The 22,465-nt window shown below is 34.9% G+C and overlaps 1 protein-coding gene across 3 annotated transcripts in view; it reads left to right on the forward strand.

Moving 5' to 3' along the window:
* The window catches only part of USP25 (ubiquitin specific peptidase 25), a 211,135-nt gene that overhangs the window by 180,731 nt on the left and 7,939 nt on the right, over nt 1–22,465 (forward strand). For all 3 annotated transcript variants that reach the window (XM_006866444.1, XM_006866445.1, XM_006866446.1), the window contains 4 exons: nt 8,095–8,273; nt 10,131–10,209; nt 12,066–12,145; nt 15,483–15,606. In XM_006866444.1, the coding sequence (XP_006866506.1) occupies nt 8,095–8,273; nt 10,131–10,209; nt 12,066–12,145; nt 15,483–15,606 (462 nt within the window). The remainder of the gene's footprint in view (nt 1–8,094; nt 8,274–10,130; nt 10,210–12,065; nt 12,146–15,482; nt 15,607–22,465) is intronic.

Consider the following 22,465-nt stretch of genomic DNA (forward strand, 5'->3'; position numbering starts at 1 on the left):
CTACTCTTTGGAAACCCTATACAGGGTAGCTGTGGGTTGGAACCGACTTGAAAGCACTTAACAACAACATACAAATATTAGTTTTATTCTTTTAGTACTTAGTTCATTATACCTGAGATAATCTGTGTAGAATCCTGTAGTCAGTGTCTGGCACATAATGAACAACTATTCTTAAAATTCATTATAGCTATTTTTGTTGATGGGTATTTTGTTCAAGTAGTTCTGTGAACATATTTGTACTTGTGGTATGGCACTGTAGGATGAGCTCTGAAATGCAAACCACAAGGTCGGCCATTCAAACCCGCCAGTTGCTCCTTGGAAACCCTGTACAGCATCGCTATGAGTCAAAACTACAATAAATGAAAAGATAATGAAATGTCCCATGAACTTTTTGAAGTCCCCACATTCTTATCCATAATATTATATAAACTTAGGAACATTTAGAGTGTTCGCATATTTTAAATACTGTGGAATTACCTTTAAATAGTTTTACTGGTATATGCACATTGATGGTTGTCACACAAGATGACAAATATGTAATCTCATTTTTAAAGATGTATTTCTTGATCTTTGAGGTAGTGTAGGCTGAAATAAATCATATTTATTTCATAAATAACTCAAAAAATCATAAATTTTTTATAGTTAACGTTAATTATGTTAATTTGCCTATTCACCTACTTTGTATTATCTAAGTATATATAATTGCTTAAAAAATAAATGAGCAGTTGAGGTACTGAATCAGTTCTTCTTACAATCTGTCACTTGGTTTGTGATTTGCCATGTGCCTTATTAATTTATGTTTGGTATGTGTAAAAATGACACCAACTGTCCTTCCTGCAGTACTCTCTTACTCATCGTAGTGAAATGATTCATTGGAATAGCCACACAGAACTCAGGCAGCATAATTTGAGAATTCAGCAATGGAAGAATTAGTTGAGAGAGAGAGGAATAAGGGCTGGCTGGTTTGACGTCTAGGGTGTTTTGTGGACTCTGGTAGTGTAGTGGTAACGAGTAGGGCTGCAAACCATAAGGTCAGCAGTTGGAAACTACCAGCTGTTCCGTGGGAGAAAGATGAGGCTTTCTGCTCCTGTAAAGATTTACAGCCTCGGAAACCCTGTACAGGGTCACTATGAGTCGGAACCAACTCCTCGGCACATAACAACAACAAACTTCCAGGAGCCAACCTTGTCCACGGGACTTGGGCTGAGAAAGAGAGGGAAAAGGTCTCCTAGTTGGTCTGAAGTGCTTGGAGAGGGATGGTTGGTGCCATTTTTTAGAGTTAGTATCAGAAGCAAAATTCTAGACTCATTTAAGTATGGGGATTTTATAAGTGAAACAACAAAGACATGGGCAGTGAAACTTGAGTTTAAAATGGGTACTTTTCCTATTGTTGTAATGGCTGCTGCTAGAGTCAATTGGGTCAAAAGCCAGGCCAGATAAACAAGTCCTACTGGATCCACCCTACCGAAGACCCAAGGCCGTATACATATGAATGAGACCATAGTGCAGTCATGCTAAAGGGAACATTGAACTTTGGTGTCTTGGAAAGAATTATGTTTGCAATAATTAAAGTATTATCTGGCAGTACTGTGAATATTGGTTTCTCCAACTTAGTATTGTAGATTAGGCACATGTGTGATGCAAATTAATATTGGATATCTTGGTAATAGTATACGATAAACACTGGACAGAAAATCATGTGGTCTGTGGTTTGAGCCCATTAGCTGCTCCACAGAAAGATGAGACTTTCTGCTATCATGAAGATTTAAAACACTCAAAGGCACTGAATAACAACAATGAATTTTGATTACGGAGATCTTGTAAGCCTGCCTTCAGCCTACACTTAATTGTATATGCTAAAAAGGGAGTCAAACAGCTGTTCTGAAGTGCTATAGCAGAGATGATTGGCACCATTAAAAAAAATTGTTTTGATGTAATTACATGGCTTTATTGCTTTGCCTTTTTTTTTATTATTATTAAAGTTTTTATTGTGAATTGAGTGAAAGTTTACAGGGCAGATAATCAGTTTTACATTCAACAAATCATATATATTTCGTTTCATTACAATTATTATAATCCCCTCCATATGTCATCAGTTAACAGTATTTCTCTCTTTGTTTTAGTTCTTTTTTTAAAAAAACACTCAGGCATATTTAATAATTTACACCATCAAAGAGCACATCCTGCAAGTCTGCCTCCTGGCCACCAGCTCTCAGTCCCTCTCTTCCCATGAATATCGAGTCCTTAGCTGCTCCCTGTGTCCATGTCCCCATCTCTGCCTCTGCCTCTGCCTCTGGTGTCGCTGCTTCTCTGGCTAAGATCCCACATTCCTCTTGTGCTCTTTTCCCTTCATGGTCCTAGCATCCTCTCTTTCTGGACTGTAAGAACTAGTCCCCAATTTTTGTTACAAAACTTCTGCCTTTACAATTGTGACAGTCCCAATTAGTCATGATAACAATTACTGTTGAATCATAAGAATTTTATCCCCATTTCTTTTTACCAGCCCCATCTAGACATGATGAAAAACTATTCAGTGAGGATTCTATATTCCCTACACACTCTTAAATTAAGCACCCTCTTTAAACCTTGTAAGCCAGTCACTTCATGCCTTTATGAACCCCTCATTTTAGGTAGTAAATTATTTCAGGTAGTAATCATAGTAAATTAAAATTATTTTGTCTAAGTTGCCCGTCCGTATCTGCCCTGCATACAGAGGGAATAGTAGTGATACTTGATTTGAAGACTCCTTTCTTTTCTTTTGGTATTTAGAGCTACTATCTCCGTGAGTCTAAGTCAAGTTCATCAAATTGTAGTAATTTACCCTCATTTCCTTTATTAAAAATTGTTTGTTTGTTTGTTCTTTGTATCTTCCTCTAGTCAAGTTCTGATTATCAAGCCATCGGGGCTAGGTCAAATGGGTACTGTCTGCAAGTTTGGGTGTTCTTGTGCATCTCCCCTCACTTCATATCAGCTGGATGCTTCACTGTCAGATCTAGCCATCTGTGGCTATGTCCTTGTCCATGGGCTCAAGTGTCCCCAGGTCTCACCACACCTGGAGCAACCAGCCCTTACTCTTCTTCTCTTACTCATCTCCAGGTCAATAGGCATCTATGGAACGTAGTTGAACTCAGCCCATTTATTCATTGCTGCCTTTCCCCCTCTTCCACTCACCAGTAGACCAGTGTGGTTGCCAGCAAGCTACCTTGCCTGCTCATGTGTTCCCTTTGAGGGGGGTTTGTCTTGAAGGGACTTGATTGCTTGCTTGATGGCTTCCCGATGAACAGTTTGCTTATTCTTGTGGCATGACTTTGGCATTTTTTTTTTTTTTTTTTTTGCAGTAGCTCATTGTGCAGATTTAGTTTTCATCTTATAAAATATGACAATATGTTTTATACCTTTTGGGGTATCTGTTACCAGAATTAAATATTTCATATTTCTAGAGTTTTTATATGGTTTAATGTCCTGGTGTGGCACTGTAAGTTAATGCACTGGACTGCAAGGTCAAGTTGAACTGCAGTGTTGGCAGTTTAAACTACCAGCTGCTCCTAGGAAATCCTATACAGGTTTCACTGCCATTGAGTCGGCACTGGCTCAGCAGCACTTAGCAACAACAGCAGTATTCTCTTTGGACATAAGTGCTTAGTTTTCCCAAAATAAAGAAATATCTAAATGGTCCAAACCTGGAAAACAATATTTTTGAGTTGTGTATATTTTTTTATGCTGACTTGAAATACTGTTTTTATCATATACGAGATTCCATTTATAAATTCGTCTTCATAGGTCTGTGTCTCCCACTGATTCTGTTCTTATGTTTTGAACAGTCTATCATCATCTCACTACTGGATATTTACAATATACTTGACATTTTGTAGGAAAATTATTTCTCACTTTAGTTACTTAAGGAAAATGTACGTATTTTTCTTTTTGATAAATTTTAAAATCAATTTGGTAGCCTTCTCCCCAAATCTCATCAGAATTTGTTTGTCCTTATATAAATGCATTGATTTAGAATTAAGGTGGAGATTTGCTCTCTAGTATTTTATGTCTTAAATTGCTGTTGTTGTTAAGTGCCATCGAGTCGGTTCTGACCCATAGCGACCCTGTACAGGGTTTCCGAGGGTGTAAATCTTTACGGGAGTAGAAAGCCTCATCTTTTCCCGCGGAGCAGCTGGTAGTTTCGAACTGCTGACCTTAAGGTTCGCAGCCCGATTTGTAACCACTGCGCTACCAGAGCTCCTTTAAATTGGACACGTTGTATCATTTCACATCTATAGTCTTTCATTACGTTTGATAATTTTACTTCATAATATTCTATACCTTCTGTGCTTAATTTATTTCTAGCTGTATAAACATTTTGTATGCCTTTATGAATTATTTTCTACCATTTTTTCTACAAAGTTATTGGTGTGGTGGTTGTTAAGTGCCATAGAGTCAGTTCCAACTCATAGGGTTTCCAAGAAGCTGCTGGTGAGTTTGAACTACCAACCTTATGGTTCAAACCAACCTTCTGGTCCAATGATGTATCCTGTAGTGCCACACCACCAAACCAAACCCACTACCATTGAGTTGATTCTGATTCATGGTGGCTCTGAATAGGGTTTCTGAGGCTGTAGATCTTCACTGGAGTAAGAGCCTCATCTCCTCCCAGAGAATGTTTGATGGGTTTAAACTGCTGATGCCACAGTTATCAGTCCAGTGCTTATCCTACAGCACCACCAGGGCTTCTTATTGGTAGAGTAGTGTCGGTGTTGGTTATGTGCCGTGGAGTTGGTTCTGACCCTATATAGGATTTCCAAAGTCATAAATATTTACGGGAGCAGAAAGTTTCATCTTTCTCCTGTGAAATTTGAACTGCTGACCTTGCAGTTAACAGCCCAACCCATCATCTACTATGTTAGCAGAGCTCCTTTATTGATAAAGTTGTTATTATTAAGTGGCATCAAGGCGGTTCCGACTCATAGCAGCCCTGCCTGCCAATAGGACTCTGGTGTGGCGCTGCGGGTTAATGCACTGCACTGCAAGGTTGGTTTGAACTGCTGACCTTGAAGTTGAACCACCTTTGCAGTCCAGCGCATTAACTCACAGTGCCACACCCCCGAAATCTATTGGTAGAGTAGATGGTTTGGTAACTAAAGTTTCCACATATATTTATATTATATCCAGTTACCTTACTAAGCTCTTAGTTTTCTAATAGCTTTTCAGTTGATTATTTCAGCAAACTGACTCCTAGTAAATATCTCATTATTTTCATTATATTTACTTCTTCTTTTATTTTTGGTTTTATTCCTCTGTTACCATTATGGTTTATGATAAAATAAAATAGCATGTATAATTTCTGTCCTTTGATTTCTCCTTAACTGTTAGTTTTTTTAAAATAGTCTTAAGGCAATCTCTAAAAAATACATATACTGTCTCTGCTCAACTAGTATGATCAATGAATGGTGCAAATGGTTAAGCATTTGGTTCCTAACTGAAACGTTGGTGGTTCAAATCTGCTCAATGGTGCCACCTAAGAAAGTCCTGCTAATATTCTGAAAATGGCTCAACCATTGAAAACCCTACCAAGCACATTCTGCTCTGACTCATGGGTTTGCGATGAATTGGAATCAAATGCAATTGACCTTATTTTAGATATAAGAACACAGAGACTTAAAGAATTCTGTGACTTGCTTTATGTCACATTTCATTAGTAAACAGTATATATGATTATTTTGATAGTAATTCTGCCTTCAGAATATTATACTGTATGTACTTGTATACCAAACCCAAACCCAAGGCTGTTGAGTCAGTTCTACTCATAGAGACCCTGTAGGGTAGAGCAGAACTGTTTGATATGGTTTCTAAGGCCATAAACCTTTATAGTTTACATAGACCACCTCTTCTTTCTCCCACAGTGACTGGTTGGTTCAAACCATCAGACTTTCAGTTAGCAGTCCAGTGCTTTAACCACTGTACAACCAGGGCTCCTTGGTATGACTACGTTGCTGTTAAGTGCTGTCAAGGTGCCATGTAGCGACCCTGTATAGGGTTTACAAGGAATGGCTGGTAGGTTTGAACCACTCACCTTGCGGTTCAAAAATCACTGTCCAGTGCGTTATCCTAAAGCGCCACATTAGGAATCCTAGTATAACTACAGGTACAATAAAATAAAATAATTAAGAGATTATAATTTATAAATATAATGTTTTTTTTAAGTCTGGGTAGAAATTACATATGTCTTTAAAACTAAAGAAGATTTGAAAGAAGAGAGACTAAAAGCTATTCTTGTAGAATGAGTCCTCTGTAGGGAGGAGAACAAGAAAGAACATCACATATGCAGAGAACATAAAATAGTCAAAAACATTTATGCATTTGTAGAGAAATTAACCTCCCTAGGAGAGGAAGTCCTTGTTGAAGAGTAATAGGAATCAAGACTGAGTAGGTACTATTGGGTCTGATTAGGAAGGGGTTGCAAAAAGAATTTTAAAGTTCCATCACCTAATGGTGATAGAATATTAAATTTTATTTTGTGGTAATGTGATTTCATTGCAGAGTCTGTAATAGTAATTCCTTAAAATAATTACCATCATAGCCAAAAAATATGAAAAGGACAAGTATATTCTAGAGCTGGATTCTGAGGAGGTAGTGTGAGACAAATTGAACCAATTCAGCAGTGCTAACTTTACTCATAATGACAGAGTGTGTAGAGCTCTGCTAAATATACCAGGATGGAACATCTGCTGAGAACGTAAAGAACCGGATATGATGCCAATATATTTTAAAACTCAGAAAACTTCCTAAAATGGAAGTTTTAAATTTTAAAAAATAGTGGATAAATGGAAAGAACACACACAAAAACAACACTTTTCATCAGCATAAATCTAAATTTAAAAAAAAGTCTTTAAGAGTTTTAAGTGTTTAATGTGTTAGAATCTTTTATGTCAACATTAATTTTCATGGCTGTTTTTAACTACAGCAATTGGACTTGCATATTCTTACAAAAAGCAAATTAGGTTCTTCAAAGGAATAATATAATAATTTATTAACTATAAAGATAATTTTCTTACTCTTCTTAATACTAAACTATATGAAATCAGCTTACTAGCCTTCTCTTTACTGAATTATAATATAATATAGATATTTCATTCAAACTTTATCAGTAAATGTTTTTCCCCTCTATAAAATGCAGCCAGACATGTTATCATTTCTAGATAGCAAAGAATCACATAAAACAAAACCAAAATCCTTTCTAAAGAGAATGCATTTTTGGTAATATATTTTGGATATACATATAAGCCAATATTTTTTTATGATTAATTGAGATAAAATTTAAATGTCTTACATAAATTAATATAAAATCTATAATTTAAACTATGAACGTCTATTCAACAGTGTTTGATTTCTATATTTCTATAACAGCAAATAATTTACAAATTACTTATATGTAAAATCATATATGGAATATGAATTTGTACTAATTATTCCCCAGTGGAAGTAGCTGTAGATTCTGAGGTGTTTCTGTTAATAAAGAAAAAGTAAGTTCAAGAATCAAGATAATATTAGTGATAACATTCATTAATAATTATTATACTAACAAAATTCAAACATTGATTAAGCAATAAGGGATTTATTTTGTGCTACAACATCAGGACTTGTTTCATCTCTTGTTTGTGAACCACTCAGTTCAAAGGTAATTACTTTTGTTACACATTCAAAAGCCAGATAGTTTCTTTCAAATATGTATTTCCTGGGGAGTTGTATTTCTACCTTAGCATTTGGAATATTAGAAACGCATACCATTCTGATGTTGGAGAGGTAATCAGAATAGGAGATAAAATTTCAGTAATTACGCTGTGAAGACATACTTTGAACAGAATTACTCACTTAGTAGTAAGCCTAAATGTATGACAACAAAAACAGTATTTGAATAGTGGTGAGTAATTTGGAAAATAATATGAACTATGAAATGTGGGACAATATTTTTAAATGTACTACGTTGTTTGTAAAACTTAACAAAGGAAACAAATTGAATTTAGGGATAATTAAACTTACAATATTGAGGGATTTAGAATATTAGAATTAACCTAAATTGGCATTTTTATTTCATTTTTTTAGGCAATAAAGTTGGAGTATTCAAGATTGGTTAAGTTGGCCCAAGAAGATACCCCACCAGAAACCGATTATCGTTTACACCATGTAGTGGTCTACTTTATCCAGAATCAGGCACCAAAGAAAATCATTGAAAGAACATTGCTAGAACAGTTTGGAGATAGAAATTTGAGTTTTGATGAAAGGTAATTTGAAATACAGAATATCGAATTCATATGCTCAATATTGTTCATTCTCTCTCTCTCTTTTTTTAAATCTCCGGTATGACTTTAAATGTTTTTGTACATACAGAAACATATTTTTAAAATAAATACAACACTTAATTTTAGCAGCTATTTTGTAATTTCTCTGGAGTCTGTAATAATGGCCTTATTAATGTTTAGGCTGAAAAATTAACTTCAGTCGTTTAGCAAATTTAAATATTTAGCCAAGGTACCATGCTAACAATATAAGGAGCTCTGATAGCGTAGTGGTTACGAATCGGGCTGCGAACCGGAAGGTCAGCAGTTCGAAACTACCAGCTGCTCCGCGGGAGAAAGATGAGGCGATCTGCTCCCGTAAAGATTTACAGCCTTGGAAACCCTATTCAGGGTCGCTATGGGTCAGAACCGACTCGACGGCACTTAACAACAACAACACACCATGCTAACAATATAAGGAGAGTATAATATAAAAGCTGCGTAATGGGATGCAATATTTTAAATGGGGTAGATTTTTAACCTCTGCACTATGAATGAAACTTTTGAATTAGATTATTTTTTATTATAGTTGTTTTTGTTGTCGTTAAGTGCCGTCAAGTCATTTCTGACTCATAGCAATCCTGTATAGGGTTCCCAAAGAGCGGCTGGTGAGTTTGATCTGCCAACCTTGTGGTTTAAACTGACCTTGCACTCCAGTATTTTTATTCCACAGCACTAGACTGCTAGATTGGTTTGAACTACAAGATTGGCAGTTCAAATCCATCAGCTGCTTCTCGAAAATCCTATACAGTGTTGCTGTCATCTCACAAAAAGATAAGGCATACAATGCTTAAATTAATTTTGGGTTTCCAAAAAAAAAAAAAAAGTGTTTTTTCTTAACACTGTTTTCTGTTAAAATTTATACTTTAATCTACTTAGAATGAGACAAAATCTAGTTACGCTCCATGCAGAAGTCTAAGATATAGAAAGTTATTTTAGAATACAGAAGCATTTATGTTATCTTGGAAATCATTGTAATTGTATTTTAATTCTGAAATAAAATGGTTATCCTTTTATGGATATGTCTTTAAAAATGTGTAGCTGAGTAGAATATGAGGAAAAGCAAATCTGGATTCAAATCCTGTTTCATCATGTGTCTGCTATGCAGAAGTAAATGGTTTTGAATGTTACCTAATAGATTTAGTAAATTCTTGACGAATTTTAGCTAGTACTACATATGACTGCAGGGTGCTCAGAAAATGACTTTTATTGCCCTTATCAGCTGACTGTCACTGCTCTATGTTCCAATTGTTGCATTTTATTGAATTTCAGGGAAGATGTGTTAACATTTTAATCCTTGGCATTTATCTCTCCTGGGAATCACAAGTCAATCTGTTTTGGTAGCCTGATTTCTCTTACTTGAAAAACAGAAATACTAAATTAATTGATTACATTTTTGTGGGCATTTATTTAGCAGTATTTCTGATCACAAAATCTATTCTCATGTTATCGTCCTTACCAGATATGATAGACACATTTTGGAGTTTTCCTTATTACTATTTAAGGATAATGCCATTTAGTAGAAAAGCAAAATTCAGTGTCTGTCTTATCTTACATGATGGATATAACATTGTAGATTTGAGTAAGAATTATTGATGATGCTATATTTTCTAACTATTTAACATTGATACAAAATACACATTTTTCACTTAAGACTACTTAGAGGTTATTTCCTCAAAAAATATTACTTGGTGGCAATCTATTTTATTTTTGCATGCTTGGTAGTTTAATTTTATGTTACACATTTTTTCAGTTTTTATGGATACTGCTGTTGATTTAAGAATGCATTTCTTTTATTTGAAGGTGTCACAATATAATGAAAGTTGCTCAAGCAAAACTTGAAATGATAAAACCTGAAGAAGTAAACTTGGAGGAATATGAGGTAGAGTGTCTTTTTCATGGTTGAACTATAGATTGTAGGATTCAGTAATTCATTGACCTTCTTGTAATTTTGAATTACTTATTGCTAATAAGTAAAAATTAGATTTCTAAGTTAATTCCCAAGATATTAGTAACTTTAATAATTATTTTAAGAATCAATTTGATATGGTGTCATGAAACCAAAAAAAGGATTATTTTTTCTTTTAAGACATGGAGCTAGGGATAGCAGAGAATACCAGAAATAAATTTGTTTATACTTTATTGACTATGCACAGGTATTCAACAAACTGTGGATAACATTGTGAAGAATCAAATTCCAGAACACTTAATTGTGCTTATGAGAAACCTGTACATAGAACAACAGGCAATCATTCAAACAGAACAAGATAATACTGAGTGGTTTAAAATCAGGAGAAATGTGCCAGGGTTGTATCCTTTTCACAATACTTACTCAGTGTGTATGCCGAGCACACACACTGAATAAGTATGAATTATTTGAAGAAGAACATGTCATCAGAATTGGAGAAATACTCAATAAAAATATACGATATATAGATGACACAGCCTTGCTTGCTGGAAGTGAAAAGTTTTTGAAATATTCACTGATAAAGAGCAAAGACCAGAGCCTTCAGCATATATAAATTGCAAATCATCGCAACTGGACCAATAAATAGCATCATGATAAATGGAGACTAAATTGACGTTGTCAAAGACTTCGATTTTCTTGGATCCATAATCACCATAATCAATGTTCATAGAATCAATAGTCAAGAAATCTAAAGATGTATTGTGTTAGGCACATCTGCTGCCAGATACTTCTTTAAAGTGTTTCAAAGAGCAAAGTTATCATTTTGAGAATTAAAGTACTCCTGATCCAAGCCACAGTCATTTGAATCACCTCGCATGCATGTATAAGTTGTATAATGAATAAGGAAGGTCATAGAAGAATATATGCATTTGAAGGATGGTGTTGGTGAAGAATATTGAAAGTACCATGGAATGCCCGAAGAACCACCAAATCTGTCTTGGAAGAAGTACAGCTAAATGCTTTTCTAAAGGAAGCCTATTGAGACTTCTTCATACTTTGAATGTGCTGTCAGGAAGTACCAATTCCTGAAGAATAATAACATCATGAAAGGTCAGCAAAAAAGTGGAGTGTCGGCCATAAAAAGTCCCAGTGAGATAGCTTGACACAATGGCAGCAACAATGGACTCTCAAACCTAACAACTGTTGTGAGGATGTTGCAGGACTGGGTAGTGTTTCATTTTGTGCACTGAGTCACTGAGTCATAACTGACTTGATACCTAAGAACAATATTTTAGCTTATTTATGTATTGAATTTTACTTTATGTTTTTCTTGAATCCATTTTTATAAAATAAGTTAGGAAAATCATGATTTTGTTGATTTCTAAAGCTATCCTATGTCAATTCCAACTAATTTAGTGCTATTGTGTGCCTTTATTTCAGTTCTCTACATGAAAATGTTGCTGATAGTCAAGTGTGTTGTACACTTTAGTAGTATCTTAATAATATCTTTTATACTGAAAATTTTTTATGATTTTTATATCCTAGTAATATCTTTGTTAATTCCTCATCAATGTCTAATTTTATGTTTATTAATGTGTTAATAGTTTTGTGAGTCAGAAATTAACAATCTTGACTTTGGCTTAATTTGTATTAAATTGAAACTCTTTGCTTCTTTTGAATCTTTGCTTCTCAATTAATTTTTTGCTTCTGTTAATTTTGCTTCTGTTAACCCTTTGCTTCTCTGATCATTCAAACAGAGAACTGTTTCATAGCTTTGTTTATTTCTATTTTGTTTTCTGACTATTTTTAATATTCTCATTTAACTATAGGAGTGGCATCAAGATTATAGGAGATTCAGGGAAACAACTATGTATCTCATAATTGGGCTAGAAAATTTTCAAAGAGAATGGTAAGGAAAATATGAAGATGTTAATTTTTGTACTAAAATTGGTTAATATGACTTCATTTAAAGACAAGGCTTTATTCACGGTATATACATTTGAATACACTTTTTAAGTAATAGTTTTTGATTTGTGAAACAATTCAAAGATGCTACAGAGAGTTTCTATGTATCCATCACAAAATACATTTAAGATACTTTAATAATTACATTGTAAGTTTACTATTAGTATCTTTGTTTTTAATCAGTTGCCAACCATTACAGTAGAAACCTAGAACTGAGTATTTTTGTAATCTAGACCTCAAAACAAAAATGATCTAATCTTACTTTTTGTTTGAATTTCCAGGTATTATAAAAAGAATTTCAAAAGGTTCATAGAAAAATGAAACTTCATTTTCCCATGAACTGTTTGAATCCCTGTGGTAATGCTCACCTCAAGGTCAATGATTCAAACCCACCAGCCCCTCCTTGACAACCCTATGCAGGGTTACTATGAGTCAGAACTGACTCAGTGACACTTAACAACAGTAGCATATGCTAAGTAATGTGACTGTAAACGTAGTTTAGCTTGTTTTTTCATTTAAATTGTTTTAATGGAATTTTTTCTAATAATTATACTAAAAATTATTACATGTAATTGGTTGTTAAGAAGGATGAATCTTGATTAATTTACCAACTCAGATTGTTTTTACTCATTTATTAATTCATATCCTTTAATACTGATTGGAATTCTGGCGTGCTACTGTAGGATAAGCACTGGACTGCTTATTGCAAGGTCAGTGGTTCAAACCCACCAGCTGCTTCTGGGAAACCCTACATAGGGTCACTATGAATCAGAATTGACTAGGCGGCACACATCATTAATATACTTGAGTACTCTTTGTTTTGTTTGTTTCTGAGAAAATATTTTTTAAAAACAATGTCATATTGCAGCTAAATAAAGATTAATGGAATTTTTTTTCAACCTTCTCTTTCTATGTAAAGTACAAGAAACTTTGATATACAGTATTATACTTTATGGCAATAAAATTTAGAGCTGTGATGTTCAATATGATATTTAACATAGAATTCAGTTTCTGGGTCACAGTAACTACTGTTCAAATACTCAGTAGCCATATTTAGCTATTGTTAACACATTGGCCAGCTCAGATGGAGAACATTTCCATCACTGCAGAAAATTCTAAGTACAGTGTTACTTTAGAAAAAAAGGCTATTACAATTTTCAGAACTTCAAAGTAGTGTTAATACTTGAATACAGATTATTAAAGTTCTTGTCATTGTAGCATTTATAAATAAGAGAATGCCCTTTGGTCCTTGACACAGAAAACTATTTTAATCAGTTGCTCTGTGAGGTAGTATTTTGGTCAAGGTTTATTATTTTAAAGTTGTTAAATGCCATGAGTCAATTCCAACTCATACCAACCCTGTATAGGTTTTCTGAAGAGTGACTGGTGAGTCTGGACTGCCAACCTTCCATTGCAAACTGATCTTGCAGTCCAGTGCTTATCCTACAGCACCATACCAGAACTCCCCTTTTCTTAATACAAATTCTATTTTAGGTTTGCTGAGATTTGAACTAATGTAACAAAACTACTAGTATGACTTTGCAATTGAATAGAATATCTTAAGATCAAAGAAGGTATTTTCATTTTGCAGATAAATAGGTCTCCACAAAGATGAAGTATCTTTGTCAAGTCACATAATTAATTAGGCAGCTAAAAATTAAAATACAGATCTATGTATTCTTGTATAATTTTAAATAATCAGATAAGTAAAAAAAATATTAGCCATTTATCTCACTGAACAAGAATTTTTTAAATGAAGCTGTCACTTTCTAGTGACCTGCATAACTCCTACATCAGTTTTTCTCAGCATTTATTAAAGGATTTTTAAATACATCTCAGAAGTACTTTCATATTTTACAATTGACAAACTAGTTCTTTAATATATAATTTTTTGAAAAGTCAAAATTATAGTAAACGTTTATTAACCTGGAAGGATTAAATAGAAAATTAGTAAAGGTAACAAGTAATACAGAATATCTTTATTAAATGTTGCTTTTTAGTTTCATTACTTCAACTATAGTAGTTGGAGTATGACACTGTGGGTTAATGCGCTGGACTGCATTAGTTGATTATATTCAGATGATTTCAAAATAAAGTTTTACACTCCAATTTTCATTAAAAACAAATTCCTAAGTCAGTTTTTAAAATGCTTGTTTTTAAAAAGCTTCAATTTTATGATACAGTTTCAGTTGTGTAATTTGATCATCCCAACTGTGTGTATTAACTTCCAAATCATTTTAAATTTAACAGTTGGTATATAGAATTGCTTACTTTTATAACAGCACATTAAACTAACAAACTAAAACTGATTGGCAATATAGAATTTAAAGTTTCCTGTTTCTTTGAAATATGTCACTCTATAGGTTATTATATTTTTCTTTATTAATCTACAATATAATGTTTTAAAGTGGAAAAACTGATACAAAGCAGTTACCTTAAAGCACCTTTCATATTTATATTATACACATGAGGGATCTTCAAAAAGGACATGGAGAGATTTCATTATCTTATAATTCCATTATTCCACAAACTTTGAAAGCCCCTAATACATGGATGTGCTGTTATTTTTTTCCTTTAATGTGTTAAGAAAGGTTAATTATTTTAGAGAAAAGTAAAGTGTTCTATTAAACATTTCCTAATTTGAAATTCATTACAGTTTTATATTAATAATACTCAGATTATCTATTACACAATCAGCCTTTTATATTAGATTTTTGTTGTTGTTTTCAGTCTCATCAGATAGACCAGATTTAGATTTTTTTTTTTTCCTTTTTCACCTTCTCCTGTTTTCTTTGGATAATTTCTCCGCCTATCCTTCATAATTTTATGAATGTGTAGAGCAGTGCTTACACAAAGAAAAGAATGAAGTGAACAAATATTTGTGATGAAAAAATATTTCTTCACTTAGAAATGGCTTTACATTATTTAACAAGTAAATTATTGTTTTTCATATCAGTCATAATTTTGAGTCTAAAAGGAAAACATCAGAAAAGAATCTAAGAGGACAATATCAATTCATAAGTATTAGTCATTTTCTTTCAGTCTTTTCTTTTATAGCCCCCAATTTTTTTGCTTTATATTCCTAAATTTTAACTATTAACTATTTCACTTGTTAGTGTTAAGAAGATAAGGAGGTGCTGTGAGGCATTCAGTCTGTCCATTGATACTTTTTGTTGTCATGTTGTTCTAGAAAATCAAAATTTGAATGTTTTATAATGTAGCTAATTTTTTTTTTTTTTTGCAAAGGTAAAATACTAATGTGTTCCTTTTTAATTTTTAAGTTATATAGATTCCTTGCTGTTCCTTATCTGTGCTTATCAGAATAACAAAGAACTCATGTCCAAAGGCCCATACAGAGGACACGATGAAGAATTAATATCACATTATAGAAGAGAATGCTTACTAGTAAGTTGAATGTATAACATATGTGTTTACATGACCATTTTGTCTTACACTGGGCAAACTTTCCAGGTTCATGTATCAGTAATCAACTCAGTAAATTTTGATTAGATTTTACTTAGCTAAATACTACTTCATTTTGCATTATTAAATATAAAAAGTTATTCCAGAGTGTTTGGAATTTTAAGCCTACATAGGTTTGTTACTTGATTTCTGTGTACTGTATAGCACTCTTAGATGTGTTAGTGCAATGTTTTCTTTCAGTAGAAATGTATACAACACATACGCTTTTAAGATGAGGCATACATTTATTTCTTTATCCTTCTTTCTTTATGGATCCTAAATTTTATAGGTGATAAATCAGAAATTTTCTTGCAATTAGAACTGTTAAGTTCCTGTATTTAGATTTCTTCCTCACTGCAACCAGCTTCTTTTTTTGGCTGAAGCAAAGGGATTGCCTAGAGCATGAGGAAGTATCATATTTGTTATACAAAGAATTAATAATAGCTTTTACAAAGATTATATAAAGGATTGTGTATTTACTGTAAATAATTCATTGTGTAATAGTATTTTTTGTACATATTTGTTGTTAGTTTCTTTCCTGAAGCATTTTCAGTATATGCTGAAATATTAGTGTTGGTACAAACATTTTTGTACACCTTAGCAATTGTTTGAAACAGTTTATTCTTTAGATGTCCAAGTACTTTGTAGAGATTCCGTGAATCAGTCAACATGCATGTCAAACCACAAATTTCACATTTTCCTGATTAGATTTCATTATTAGTTAAATTCTGCTTTATTCTACATTGTAAACATATAAGTTATATGTATATATATTTCTTCTTCTAAAATAAACTGAATATAGGAGAAGGTATTCAAAAGTATCTGGATGTTTGAGCCTCCATAGATTTGTTCCTTGGTTTATGTGTACTGTAAACAACATTAAGTGGATGTGCTGATGCAATGTTTTCTTTCAAATGTATACTGTGCACTAGTTAAGTCTGCAATAAGTCTTCATGATTTTTGAATCATGATCTTACTGTTTTTCTTTCAGTTTATTTTTCTGCATTTGGGAATATATTTTACTTCAGTTGTGTGATGGTTTATGTTCACTGGTGATAATTTTCTCAGTTTTGCCAGTTTCAAAAGCATTTTGAATCTACCCCTGGGAAGGTGGAACTGAATTTTATATACATTTCAGCTTTAAAAATCATTCACAAAGACTTACATAAATATATAAAATAAACATTGGATTATTAGAACAATTGTTATTTAACTTAAAACATTGGCATATGGAAATAATTTGGTAAAATTGATTTTATATAGACATGTAATCAAAACTTGGTGGTTGCTTTAAAGACATTTTAAAGTGTTTTAAGGCTGTGTCTCTTTTCAATTTGTTGATAATTGACCATCCACACTTAGTTTGTTATTTATGTAATTTAATTTGAACCACATAATGATGATTTTACTGTTTCTTACTGGTTGAGTATTTACTGTCTGGTTTTAAAGATGAGTAATACACATTCCCAGTCCTCAGAGAACTTTATCTGGTGAGTGACATAAACTAATACTTTTATGTTCTGGGGTAGGTATCCGTGTAAGAAATGTTCAGAATGTATTGGAATTGTCAGGGAGGACACTGACAGATAAGATGAAAACTCATTTGGATCTTGATAGATAAATATGGGAAACCTATATGAAAAGTTATAGAGAGCTTGTGACAGAAATTGAAGACAATTTCAATAAGGTTAGGTTATGAAGAGTAGGCTTAAGTGAAGTCTTAAAGTTGGCAGTACTTATTCAGGTCAAATTATGCAGAAGCTTATGTGCCATTCTAATGTGTTTGCACATTATTGTACACATACTTAAGAGCAGTTGTCAGTTTGATTAGGTGTGGTATAGCCACGTTTGCCAATTATTTCAGAAAATAATTCTGGCAGTAGTAGTATCCTAGATGATGACTGGAAAGAAGTAAAGATTGAAATCAAGATGCCGAGAAGAGAGAGACAGGAAAAGGAAAATGAGCATATGAGCTCAGATGAAAATGCATTGGCTATAAAGAAGAGGGTATAGAAGATGGTGAAGAAAATGAAGTCAAGGAACTTGGTAACCACTGGATGAGTGAAAAGAGGAAAATAAGGAAGTCCAACTTGCCTGAATTTCTAGCTTTGCTTGCCACTGGGTATCTAAAAAGGATGAACAAAGTTAGTTTGGGGCATCTTAAATTTAAGATATTTTAGGAAATTCTCTGCGTCAGTGAAATTAAATTAAAACAAAACTTTCAGGATGATAACACATTTCTTTGGATACCCTAAGAGCCATGTGGGACGCTCTGATTGGTGACCACGCTCGTCACCGATAAGGGGAAGTGAGGGAAAAACAGCAATGAAGCGGCAAGCTAAAGCCTACAATGTTCAATAGACACCTGTGAACCTGGAGGGAGACCTGGTTGGCCAGCAGTCTGGCAAGACCTGGGGACTCTTGGGCTCAGAGTCAGTGACATAGCCACAGAGAACTAGAGTGGAGAGTCAAGCGGCCAGCTGATAAGAGATGGGATATGCACAAGAACACCTACACTTGCAGATGCAGATAATACCCACTTGACCTGGCTTCAATGACTGAATGATCAGAGCTCAACCAGAAAAAGAAAGAAGAGGGAAAAAAAGAGTAATCTGATACAGTTTGATGAACTTGACCTACACCTATGGATGCAGTAGCTCAAAAGAGGGAACAAATCCTTACAGCAAGAATCATTCCCACTCTCTCCACACACAGAGTAGACAGGAATGGGCAACTTGGGCATTGGCTACCCAAAATGGGAAGCGGGGGGCTACAAAGGCAAGAAGTGACTGGCTTACAAGCTTTCAAGAGGGAACCTAGATCCAGAGGGCGTGGAGGAAGTTAGAATCTCCACTGAGTAATATCCAATCTGTCTAGGCAGGGCTGATAAGATGAAATGCAGATAGTTCTCTTGTGATACAATAGTGAATAATTGTTATCAGAACTGATTGTGAGGGTTGGAAATGTAAAGGCAGACGTTTTATAGGAAGGAGGGGAGTCATTAACTTTTCAATCTAGGAGCGGAGATCCCTAGGACCATCAGTGGAGAAGAGCAGAGAGCGGGACCCTACCCAGAGAAGCAGTGATGCCAGAGATGGAGGCAGAGACGAAGACGTGGAGCAATGGAGCAGCTGGAGACTTGAGATCCAGAGAGGGAGAGCGACTGTGTGCTGAAGACTCGGGGATGGGGTAGTATAGGGGGCAGGCTTGCAGGGTATACCCTTTGGTTGGTTGATGATGCATGGAGGGGATTGGAACCATGGCTATAAAACTGTATATGATAGAATGAATGTAAAATTAATGTTCCCCCGTGTAAACTATCACATAATTCACAATAAAACATTAAAAAAAAAAGAACCATGTGGGAGCCATGTCAATCCTCCCCTGGCTTCCCAAGGGGGAAAGAAAATCAAACTCAAAATCAGCCCAAGACTGATTCCTATGAAGCAGTGGTCAGACAGTGTTTCACCCTACAACCTTCTTTACCCTATTCTGACACCAACCATCCCTCCCACAGCACTCTCTGCTTCTAATCTCTGCTCGATAATCCATTGGGATGGCCACACAGAGCTCATAACAATAATCACAATTATGGGGTTTATTAGGAAAGTGAACAGAGTACAATTCAGGATCAAAACCAGCACAGGACTCAGCAGATCTCCCGTCAGGCACACTTCATGTGCCATACTGCAGGCATGCCTCACTCTAGTTTTCAGCCTGTCAGCTATGTGGTTCCTGCTAAAGCACACTTTAAAAAGAACTTTCAGGTAATCTGTGAATGCCCAGAGGGCACATTCTTCAAGCCAATCTCCTGCCCTTAAGCACTCAGCTTTACTCATTCCATTGGCCTAGGGCCAGAAGCTACTCTGCCTTGCCTCTGCCATCCTTGTTTCTTCAGGTAGGGATCTCATGATTCACTCATGCTTTCCTTTCTAATGGTCCTGAGATCCTCCATCTCAGATTCTGAAATGGCTCTTTTAAAGCCTAGCTAGAAATCATGGTGTGGCGCTTTGGGTTAATACGTGGCACTGCAAGGTTGGTTTGAATCACAAGGTTAGCAGTTCAAGCTTACCAGTGAGTCCTCAAAAACCACATACAGGGTCACTATGAGTTGGAACTGACTCAACAGCACTTAACATCAACAACAAGCCTAGCTGAAGGGAAAACTAACCAATCTCAGTATTAGAGCCCTGTATGCCTTATTTGCATTATCTTACAGAATTACAGTTCCACAATCTGCCCCTGGCCTGGTTTTGGCTGATGATATGGAGCTTTTCCATGTCTCTTTCCACAGATGTAGTCAATTTGATTTCTGTGTATTCCATCTGATGAGGTCCATGTGTATAATCGTTTCTTCAGCTGTCTAAAGAAGGTATTTGAAATGAGAAAATCATTGATTTTGCAGAATTCTATCATGTGATCTCTAGCATTTCTATCACCAAGGCCATATTTTCCAACTACTGGTCTTTCCCCTTTGCTCCCAACCTTTGCATCCCAATTGCCAATAATGATCAATACATCTTAATTGCATGTGTGATCAATTTAGATTGATGACGTTGGTAGAATTCTTTAATTTCATCCTCACTGGCTTTGGAGGTTGGTGCGTAAATTTGAAGAATAGTGATATTAACTGGTTTTTCCTGTAGGCACATGGATATTATCCTATCACAGACAGTGTTGTACCTCATAACTAATCTTCTTTATGTTCTTTTTGACAGTTAATGCAACACCATTCCTCTTCAATTTGTCGTTCCTAGCATAGTAAACCATGTGGTTGTCAGATTCAAAATGGCCAATAACAGTCCATTTCAGCTCACTAATGCCTAAGATATCGATGTTTATGTGTTCCATTTCATTATTGACAATTTCTAATTTCCCTAGATTCATACTTCGTACATTCCATGTTCTGATTTTTAATGGATGTTTACAGCTGTTTTTCTTCATTTTAAGTTGTGTCCCATCAGAAAATGAAGGTCCCACAGGCTTTACTCCCACGGGCTTTAATCCGTTCGCGTCATCACAGTTAACTCTACTTTGAGGAGGCATCTCTTCCCCAGTCGCATTTTGAGTGCCTTCCATCCTGATGGGCTTGTTTTCCAGCACTATATTTGACAGTGTTTCTCTGTTAATCATAAGGTTTTCAGTGACTAAATGTTCGGATGTAGTTCATCTCTCCATCTTCCTAGTCTTTCTTTGTCAGGAAGCTTATCTGAAACCTGTCCACTGTGGGTGACCCTGTTGGTACTTAAAATATCTGTGGCATACTTTCCAGAATCACAGTAACTGACAAGCCACCACATTATGACAAACTGACAGGCAAGTACTCATATGCAAATTCAGACTGAAGCTGAATAAAATGAAAAAACAAGTCCACAAAAGCCAAAATATGACCTTGAATATATCCCACCTGGATTTAGAGATCATCTGAAGAACAGATTTGATACATTAAACTCTAAACTCTGAAGACCAGAAGAGTTGTGGGATGACATTATAAACATCATACAGGAAGAAAGCAAAAAGTCATTAAGAAGACAAGAAGGAAGGAAAAGATCAAAATGGATGTCAGAAGAGACACAAACTTGCTCTGCAGTGTAGAAATGCTAAAGCAAATGGAAGAAATGAGAAGGTATAAGGGCTGAACAGAAAATTTCAAAGGTCAGCTCAAAAAAAAAATATTACAATGAAATGTGCAAAGATCTGGAGTCAGAAAACCAAAAGGGAAAAACACGCTCACCATTTCTCAAGCTGTGGGAACTGAAGAAAAAATTCAAGTTTCGACTTTCGTTATTGAAAGATTCTCTGGGGAAATTATTGAATGATGCAGAAAGCATCAAAAGAAGATGGAAAGAATACACATAATCACTGTACCAAAAGGAAATGGTTGATGTTCAACTGTTTCAAGAGGTAGCATATGATCAAGAGCCAATGATACTGAAGGAGGAAGACCAAGATGCAAAGAACAAGGCAGCAGAAATTAATGGAATAAAAATTGAAATCTTTCAATAAAGTGAGACAGCACAGGAGGCACTCACTCATCTCTGCCAAGAAATTTGAAAGACAACTATCTGGCCTTCTGATTGGAAGAGATCCATATTTGTGCCCATTCCAAAGAGAGGTGACCCAACAGATTGCAGAAATGATCGGACCTCTTTGATATTCCATGCGAGTAAACTTTTATTAAAGGTAATACAGAAACAGCTGCAAGCATACATTGATAGACAACTTCCAGATGTTCAAGCCGGATTCAGAAGAGGATGTGGAATGAGGGATATCATTGCTAATGTCTAATAGATCTTGGCTGAAAGCAGAGAAAACCAGAAAGATGTTTACCTGTACTTAAATGACTGTGCAAAATCCTTCGATTGTGTGGATCATGACAAGCTATGGACAATATTACGACGTGTGAGTGTACCAGAACACTTAATTGTACCTGGACCAAGAGGCAGTTGTTGGGACAGAACGGAAACACTGAATGGTTTAAAATTAAGAAAGGTGTGAGACAGGGTTGTATTTTTTTTACCATATTTTTTCAACCTGTATGTTGAGCAAATAGAGAAGCTGGGTTACATAATCCAAGAAGCTGGTTACATCAGGATTGGAGGAAGGCTCATTAATAACCTGCAATATGCAGATGATACAGCCTTGCTTGCTGAAAGTGAAGAGGACTTAAAATACCTTGTGATGAAGATCAAAGACTACAGCCTTCAGTAAGGATTGCATCTCAATGTAAAGAAAACAAAAATTCTCACTACTGGACCCCAAAACAACATTCTTATCAACAGATAAAAGAATGAAGTTTTCA

Source organism: Chrysochloris asiatica, unplaced genomic scaffold, assembly GCF_000296735.1.
Source record: "Chrysochloris asiatica unplaced genomic scaffold, ChrAsi1.0 scaffold00091, whole genome shotgun sequence".
Lineage (NCBI taxonomy): Eukaryota > Metazoa > Chordata > Mammalia > Afrosoricida > Chrysochloridae > Chrysochloris > Chrysochloris asiatica.